Source organism: Antrostomus carolinensis, unplaced genomic scaffold (assembly GCF_000700745.2).
Source record: "Antrostomus carolinensis isolate BGI_N321 unplaced genomic scaffold, ASM70074v2 scaffold46777, whole genome shotgun sequence".
Lineage (NCBI taxonomy): Eukaryota > Metazoa > Chordata > Aves > Caprimulgiformes > Caprimulgidae > Antrostomus > Antrostomus carolinensis.
Window position 1 is genome coordinate 9,090 of NW_010330407.1, and position 8,893 is coordinate 17,982.

General features: G+C 50.8%; 1 protein-coding gene across 1 annotated transcript in view; it reads right to left on the reverse strand.

Annotated features, from left to right (window-relative positions):
- Nucleotides 1-4,141: 4,141 nt before the first annotated feature.
- The window catches only part of LOC104528784 (flocculation protein FLO11), a 5,552-nt gene continuing 800 nt past the window's right edge, over nt 4,142-8,893 (reverse strand). Inside the window, exons 2-3 of the mRNA XM_010172899.1 lie at nt 6,184-6,304; nt 4,142-5,357 (exon numbers count right to left, since the gene is read on the reverse strand). Of these exons, the coding sequence (XP_010171201.1) occupies nt 4,142-5,357; nt 6,184-6,304 (1,337 nt within the window). The remainder of the gene's footprint in view (nt 5,358-6,183; nt 6,305-8,893) is intronic.

Sequence of the window (8,893 nt, forward strand, 5' to 3'; positions counted from 1 at the left end):
GTTCCTGCTCCGGCAGGGGGGTTGGACTGGATGATCTTTCGAGGTCCCTTCCAATCCCCAACATTCTGTGATTCTGTGAAGCCAGGGAGCAGCAGTAAAGTAAAGGGAGCATGTGCCACCAGCCAACCGAGGGGCTGAGCATCCAAGAGCTCCCGTGGTGTCCCGGAGCTGCAGCCCCCGCCTGGCCCCGCACCAGCGCCCGCGGAAATGATTCATGGCTGTCGGGCTGACTTGTTTACACAGCCTCCCCCTCCCGCGCCCACTCTCCTTCCCTAACAGAGAGGAGAAAAGGAAAAAAGTCCTTTTCTTCAGAGCTTCTTATCCCCAAAAATGACCTTTCTGGCCTGATGATTCATCTGGGGGAAGTTTTCACAGACCTCACCATCTTCCCAGTACACCGGTGGTGCTGGAGCACTGGTCCGGGCGGCCGTGTGGCACAGGGCAGGGTATGGCCAAGAGGACATCAGGCTCCTGGGATGCGGGGGAGATGTTTGTCCCTGACCTTCTTGCCCCTTCCAGCTCCCCGCTCAGGGTGTCCCTGGGCACGGACTCTCGTGTTGTGTTACCTTTCCCAGCTCTCCTCCCCGGTGCCAGAGGAGCACCCAAAGGCAGCCAAAGCCCTGGCTGGGGTGGGACAGGTCCTGGCTCAGCCCAAGACCTCTTGCTCCCTTACAGAACCAACCTGGAGAGTAACCTTTTGCTTTCTGTGGGTTCCTGTCTGGTTGTGGCTTTACTTAAAAAAAGCAAAAACCCGGCTGTTTTTTCAGGAGTGCCGCAGCGGGGTGGGAAATGGGGCTCCCGGGGAGAAGAATCTATTCCCTGCAAATTTTTGGCAAGACTGAAGCTCATAAACAGTGAAGAGGTGGAGCAAGAGCCCGGACGCAGGGGCTGTGCCAGCTTTGCCATCTCTTGGTGATGCTGGAGTTCCCCTCGTGTTGAACCACACGCATTCATCTCCTCACCTCTGCAGCGATGGGCTTGGTCACTCGGCCCTGGGCTGAGTCCCCCAAGGACATAATTTTTTGACATAAGGACTTTATTACATCTAAAAAAAAAGGTACAGAACGTGTGTCTTGTGCACACACTCGTATACTCAGTAGACAAAGGAATCAGAGCTTGTACCTGTCACTGCGCTCCACAGCAAATGACATTTTAAGCCCCGGGAACTGGTGACACCCGCAGGCTCCCTCCTCCCGAGCTGGTGGGTGTCACCTTCTGCCCATCACACAGCGGCAGGCGAGGAGGAACAGCGGTCCCCTCCTGGTGTTACCTGCCCCCCATGAGGGGTGCCAGGGCGCTGCCTGCTGACAGCCTGGGAACAGGTGAGGGGAGCGCGGTGGGCACAGGGATGGATCCAGGCTGGAGGAGAAGCTCCTCCTGACAAGTGCCAGCGTGACCACAGCAGCTGGAAGATGGTGGGAGCCGGCTGTGGAGCCAAAACCAGCATCCTTACAAACACCGTGGTGGGACTGAAGGAGGCAGAGCTGCCTGGTAGTCATTCATCTTCCCAGCATCGCTCCAGGCCAAGGACTTCACCCAAAGCCCACTCCATTTGCTGTAGTGCCTGGAGAGCAACCCAGCTCCCGAGGAAATGCACAGGCCCCTCGAGACCAGCAAGAAAATAGACAAGGCCTGGTGTTCTCCAGTGTTCCCAGCTCTGCAATGATCCAGTAGCAAGGACAGGACATTACATACATTCAAATGGCTACAAAACTTTACTACAAAAATAACATTTTCCATGTTTTATATAAAAATAATGCCATAGTACAAGTACACCACCTCACGAGGCCACGAGCCCCAGACGTGCATGAGCAGGGGGGTGAGGAGGCAGCACTGACAGCCCCTGATTTACCCTCCACGGTAAATCAACCCCAGCCAGCGGTACACAGCTGGGCTGCCCGGGACGGCTGCTGCACACCTCAAATTCCTCATCAGGGAATCATCGAATCACAGACTGGGTTGGGTTGGAAGGGACCTTAAAGCTCACCCAGTCCCAACCCCCCTGCCAGCAGCAGGGACACCTTCCACTAGACCAGGTTGCTCAAAGCCTCATCCAGCCTGGCCTTCAACACTTCCAGGGAGGAGCAGCCACAGCTTCTCTGGCCAACCTGGGACACTGGCTCACCACCCTCACACCAAAGAATTTCTTCCTCACATCTCAGCTCCATCTCCCCTCTGCCACTTTCCAGCCATCACCCCTTGTTCTGTCACTCCCTGCCCTTGGCCAAAGTCCCTCCCCACCTTCCTGGAGCCCCTTCAGGTACTGGGAGGCCACTAGAAGGTCTCCCTGGAGCCTTCTCTTCTCCAGGCTGAACAGCCCCAACTCTCTCAGCCTGTCCTCACAGCAGAGCTGCTCCAGCCCTCGCATCATCCTGGTGGCCTCCTCTGGACTCGTTCTAACAGGTCCATGTCTGTCTTGTGTTTTTACAATGAATCTGAATCTGCTTGTTCTGTATTTGCAAAGATGAATCCCTGGCTCCCCTCTCTCAAGCCAACAAAATGCAGAAATAAGGGATGGAATGATGACAAAAAATAAACACCATTGCAGTGTTGAAGTCTATCCTCTGCACCTCCAGGGATGGATGGATGCCCTGAAGGTGGGATCTCATGGATCTAATAGGCCGCCTTCCTCTAGCTCTGCTTTACAGCTGGCCCATCATTTTTGCTTTGATTATCTTGCTCCTTATGTGTTTTTGTTTTCTTTTTTCTACAGGCATATTTACATACTGGGATCTGATCTGCTGACGTTGGTTAGTGGACAATCTGACCCTTGATGTGGATCTCTACCTACAAAGCATCTCATCATGCAGACCTTTGTACGCTCCAGCAAAATTCATACTGGAGTCAGTGTTTAATAAGGACTTTCAGGAACTGACCAGAGATAAAAGATAAGGCTTACATACAGCAGCACCCACACTTGTGAAAATCAAACCCAGTTTGGGTTAGAAAAGCCTGGTACTGTTATGGTGCTTTCATAACCCGGTGATCAGTGCTGCAGAAAAAAACTAAAAAAGAAAAACTAAAATGCAGCAGAAGTGTAGGACCATGAACAGGCATTTTGTGCTTTTTTGTGGATCAGCAAACATGCTTCTTCACAGAGAGAAGACCAGAAGGCTGGGACATCTGCTGTGGTGGGGTAATTCCTAGATGACTAAATCCAAAATTGCATTTAGCTCCTCCAAGAGAGCATTTCCTGGGTTTTGTGCTCGCAGAGGACAGCAACAACCTCCAATGTTATCACAGGAACAGCAAAGTTATTGGGTGACTTCTTGTTTTCTCCCATTTGCAAAGACTCATCCACATTATCCTGCCCTGGTGTTGGATGCAGCTGGACACAGGGTGTATCAGCTGGCAGAAGGGTTTTATTGCAGTTGATTTGCCAAGAATCAGGTCTCAGACTAAATCTGCAAGAAGAAATGCCCACAGCTCTTGGAGGGAGGGGTGGCCTGATTCCCAGGAGGAGATAGATTGTGGGTTGCCAGCTCCTCTGAACATGAAACCTGTAGCGCTGACCTTCTGTCCCCTCATCAGATGCAGTTTTTGTCACCTCTGTCTGGAAAGCTGGACCACCCCTGGTGACTCCAGCAACAGTAGATGGGGTATTTGATCAGCCCAAGGAGAGCCAGCACCCTGCTGACCACCAGCATCGGTCATGGTCCGACAGAGCAGCGACCTCAAGTGCAAAGAAAGAAGCAGCAGAAGAGTTTAAGTGCAAATCATGTCTTTTGGTGTTAAGATTGCTCAAGGTGGCTGAGCCCAAGCCCAGCAGCAGTGGGTGAGTGGGTGACATCTTGGCTGGGCCATGGTGAAATGCAGAAAAATTCCCAACAGCAATTTGGAAAATAATTTCTGCCAACCACCTGGCAAAGAGCCACCAAGCAGCTCTAGAATAGCAACAGCCTTTGGATGTAACAGTGCCAGAAGGAAAAAAAAGTGTCTCACTTATTTCCAAAATACTATCATTGGTCAATGACAAATTAGATATATTTTTGGAGATCCTGCTCTGCAAAAAAAATCAGTTTTCTCTGGTATTTTTATTCCCTGCCTTGCAGGAAATAAAACTTGGTCACCAATTCAGCATAAACTTAGGTTTCCTACAGCAGCACACAAATAAGCCAAAAATGTCCATGCCATAAAGCATTCAGATGACTTCCATTGGATAGACATTGTTTTGATGTCCATCCTTCTGGTAGAGCAAGCCCTGTACCATTTCTCTTGACATTTCTTCTGTTTTGACTCCAAATTTTAGATACAGCCATACAACAGCAACACTGCAAGCCATCAGACCGCCCACCACAGAAACCGGGACGATAAAGTGCATTTGAGATCTTGACAAGAAGCTGGGAAGAGGCAGATTGTTTGGTCTCTCTGTACTCATCTGCACTCTGGCCTGGCCTGAGAATGCTTGACTAGTACAAACTGACGTACCCGAAGGCTCTTGCTCTCCTACAGGTAGTGAATAATCAGTTCTAATTCTAGTACCAAAAGTATCTTCAGAGGAACTGACAACTTTGCTGGTATGGACAGAGGGAGCTTTGCCTATGGCAGTTGTGGAGTTTAGAGTAGAAACTGAAGTGGTCTCTGGTGGAACTGGTGTGGCTGGGACTGTGGCTATCTCCATGCCGTCCGGGATGGAGGGGAAATCTGAAGTAAAACTGGTAGAAGCAGTGTCTGGTGTGTTGGCTCTTGCACTTGTAGGGTCCAGGGATTCATCTGTAGAAAGTACAGGATGGTCTGACCCTTCAGTAATGGCCATGGGGTCTGAATTTGAGCTAGGAGAAGTTGTGTCTTGAACATTAGCTGTAGCATTTGCAGGATGTCCTATAGGTTCTTCTGTAGATCCCACAGCATTGTCAAAGCCATGCACAAGAGCCGTGGGATATGGGGTGGGCTGGCTGAAGACTATGCCTGCTGCAAAAGTTGTTGAAGGTATGGGAGATTTTGATGAATCTCTGTTTGCTTCTGCAATGATTTGAGAGTGGGCAGGAACTTCATGTAACACAGGGGTTGATCCTTCAGGGAGCTGAGTAGTGGCCTGCATGGCTGGTGGGGACATGCTGGATGCCTCCGTCCTGGCAGCAGGAACATGTATTCTCTCTAAAACTGTTGTGCCAGTTCCTTGGAAGAAACCAGCTGGAGCAGTGGCTTGAGATGGAGCAGTGGCTTGAGATGGAACCGTTACTGTAAGACCAACATGTTTCTGAAAACCACCAGGCTCTTCTGGTGCCACTGCTAAGGTGGCACCACGTGGAAGTGGGGAGGCTGTGGCCTTTTTCTGGTCCAGTTTTTCTACAATCTTCTTCACCCAGTCTGCCTCTGGATCTGCACAAATCTCTATGGACTTCAGAGTAATAAATCTGAAAGTAAAAAAGGATCACTTATTGGATAAAGAAAACACCATTAGATGATCAGCATGGTAGGGAAGGCACGCTGGCAGCATCGCTGACTCTCTCAAGCCCATGGTAAACACCACCGGCTTGGATGGATTATTTATTTCAGGAAAGGCAGGTGCCTCTGAGATCAGACTGAATGAGCTGAACATGACTCATGGGTAGAGAGTTTCCCCTAAGAAGTTTTTCTCTTTCAAAAGCATTGTCCTGATGTTTGGACGCAGTGTTTACCTCCAGCGCTCAGAGCAGGAAGCTCTGCTGGCACCAGCTGCCCAGGGGCATATGGGAAGACAAACCCCTCATTTACTGAGTGACATGAGACTTTCCAAGGTCAGCCCAGCAGGTTCACTTTGGAGCAACCTCCTGGGCTGCAATAAAGTGGTCTCAATGGTGCCTCATCTTCAGGGTAAGTAGAAAAAAATTATCCTGGGGAAAAAAAATGTAACTTTTCTCATCTCCAGACATACTCACAAGTCTAAACCTGCCTCCAGAGAAAACACTTGCTTTCATAGAAACACGTGAGCCCCACATGCTTCCACTGCCCCGTGCTGCCAACAAGTACGTCCGTCAGTCCCTTTCCCCATCCCTTTATCCCCGTCTCGTTCTGCGCGTGAGCCCCCAATCTCACTTGGAGGCTGTTGGTCTTTAAATAAACCCACCCTTCAAATAAATACCAGCGTTCGCTCTGTTTCCAGCTTCCCTGCTCCAGAGCGAGGGCATCTGCTGACAGGCCAACACTCAGTGGGCGCTGGAGGGTGTGTGGAGGGGAGGCAGGCGGTGGGGTGGTGCTTACATGATGGCTTGCTTGGTGCACCGGGGTTCGGTCCTGCGGTAGCTCCTTATCCGCTTTGCCAGTATCCCAGATGTAAAACCACTGCACTCTCTGGAACACTTCAGGTTTGCTTTGGGTTGCCCTGAAATAAAGTTTTGAATATATTAAATGTTGGCTTTTTGTTAGGTACAATAAAAACCAGCACTGTTTCTTTTTCCCCTTCCCCAGGGAAAAGGAGTCCAAAGCCTGCGATCAAAGTTTCCAATCTCTGCTAAAATAAGATACCTCTACAAAGACAAATCCTATCAGAGAATCCCAAACTGGTTTGGGTTGGAAGGGACCTTAAAGCTCATCCAGTCCCAACCCCCCTGCCAGCAGCAGGGACACCTTCCACTAGACCAGGTTGCTCAAAGCCTCATCCAACCTGGCTGAGAACACTTCCAGGGAGGAGCAGCCACAGCTTCTCTGGCCAACCTGGGACACTGTCTCACCACCCTCACACCAAAGAATTTCTTCCTCACATCTCAGCTCCATCTCCCCTCTGCCACTTTCAAGCCATCACCCCTTGTTCTTTTACTCCCTCCCATGCCACCCAAACAGGTGATGTGATATGATACCCAGAAAAATGCAGAAAAAAAGTAGGGCTCTGGGGACACCCCTGCAGCTTGTATTAGAGGATGTGCAAGCACTGGCTGGAGGTCCTTTGTGCAAGCACCTGGACCTGTAGGTCCTCTCCCCTTCAGACTGCTCTCAGCACGGTGCCCATTTCTTCTTCCCTAAGAGACCTGCTGCAACTGTCAACAACATGGTGCTGGCAGTGCAGAGCAGAGGGCAGGATGTTTGTCCTCTCCTTATCTGGATCAGTCACACCTGTCCCTCCTGGAGGGGTTCCCCTCCAGGTGAGCACCCTGCCTTACTGTTTGCTGGTATGTGGTCTCTCAATGCTTCTTGGACTCAGAGAAAAAGTGCAGAGAAAGAACCTTTTGCTGAACAATACTTTGCTCCCATAGATATCTCAGCAGCCCAGCTTCACAGCACAGTTTCTCACCAAACATCTCTTTTCCATCTCCACCAGAAAATATGTTTTTTTATTTTGCAAAGTGTAAAAATAAACCCCTACTTGATTCCTTCAAAGGGCAAAGCTGGTCACACCACTGGGGATCCTTCATTCCTGCGCCTACCCCCAGCCTCCAAACGACGTTTGCCAAGTGAGGTTGCACAACACAGTCTGGCAACGTGTTTCTGATGTCCCAGGGGGTGAGGCTTAGAAAAACAAGTTGTGATTTACCCAAGGCCCCCTGTGAAGAAAGCAGCTGAAGCCTGGTTTAGATTATCCAGTCTCTACAAAATGTTGTCTCAGATTCCCAAATTAATTTGATGAATTTGATGCAGTTCAGTTGGGCGTGATCCAGCCAGTGGGTGTAAGAATGAGCATCTCTACAGGAGCACCCTCAGCTCTTTTGATCCATTTCCTGGGGAAACCCATAGTTGCAACAAAATACTGAGCAAACACTCCTGTGGCCCCTTTACAGAAGCACATTTCAATCTCTAGGTCTCCATAAATGTTAAAGGAAAACTCTGTTCACACAAGAAAGTCTTCTGTGGCACTTTAGGCTCAAGAGCACTCACTCAGGAATGACTGACTTCCCAATTAACTCTCATTAGCCACAGGACATACTGCTGGTGTCCTCCACTTTCAGGAGCACTGTTCAACAAAACAGGCACAGCACCAAGAGGGCCAGATCCTTCCTCGTGGACAGTCGGGGAGGTGCATGGCAGCGACTGCTCACAAAGGTCCTTCTCCTCTGCTCACCGTTAACTGATTTTCCAATTACTGGCATCACAAATAAATGGTTTGCAAATAGCTGAACTCTTGGTGTGTTTTTCCCAGAGTGGAGGATCTTGGAAAGCACCTTCCAAGGAGAGAGTGGTGTCGCAGGGACCATGGAGCCAGCCCTGGTTGTCCCCTTCCTCCCGGGGCATGCAACCCCACTTCTCTGAGCCACATCTGAACCTTTGCCAAAGGGACCTCAGGGACACCTGGGGTCTGGGAGTTTACCTTCCTGGGACCACCGCTCTTTGGAGGCACTGCTCCTGGGAGCCACCAGTACCTGCTTTTCAGCATGGTTCCTCAAGAGACACTGGCCAGGGAGCACCATGAGCCTTTCCTTCTGCAAAGCCAGCCTGATTTCATCACTTGAGAGGAGATGGATGCTTGGCCACAGATGAGCAGAGCCAGGCAGTGCCGAAGCAGGCAGCGAGTTCCCAGGATGCCGCCCAGTGTCCCTGTTGCCCACTTTACTCTGACCAGCTCTGGAGAACCATCCCGGAGTTGTGAGGAGAGGAAAAAGCTCCATCCCCAGCTGCCCTTCTTGCTGTCCTCACTCCTCCTGCCTGATGGCAGCAGGCACAGATCTTGAGGGTTCTTTGCCCCTCTCCTTTCCCATGGTGGGAATAGAACATCCCTTTGTCCTGGGCAAAGTCCAGCTTTGCCTGCGCTGCTGAGAAGCTGGCTGCCAGCCTGGCAACCCACCCTGCTTAATTGCTGCCTTGAGCAGCAATCACTGATCTGTGCCACAGACGAGTTCAACCCAGCCCAACCCAAGGAGAGGTGCGCCCACCTCCTCCCGGTCCTCCAGCCCCGCTCGGTACCACCCCAGAGCAGGCAGACATCTTTATCCAGCAAACAGGAGAGCGTTTCCCACCCGTGCACACACACACACACACACAC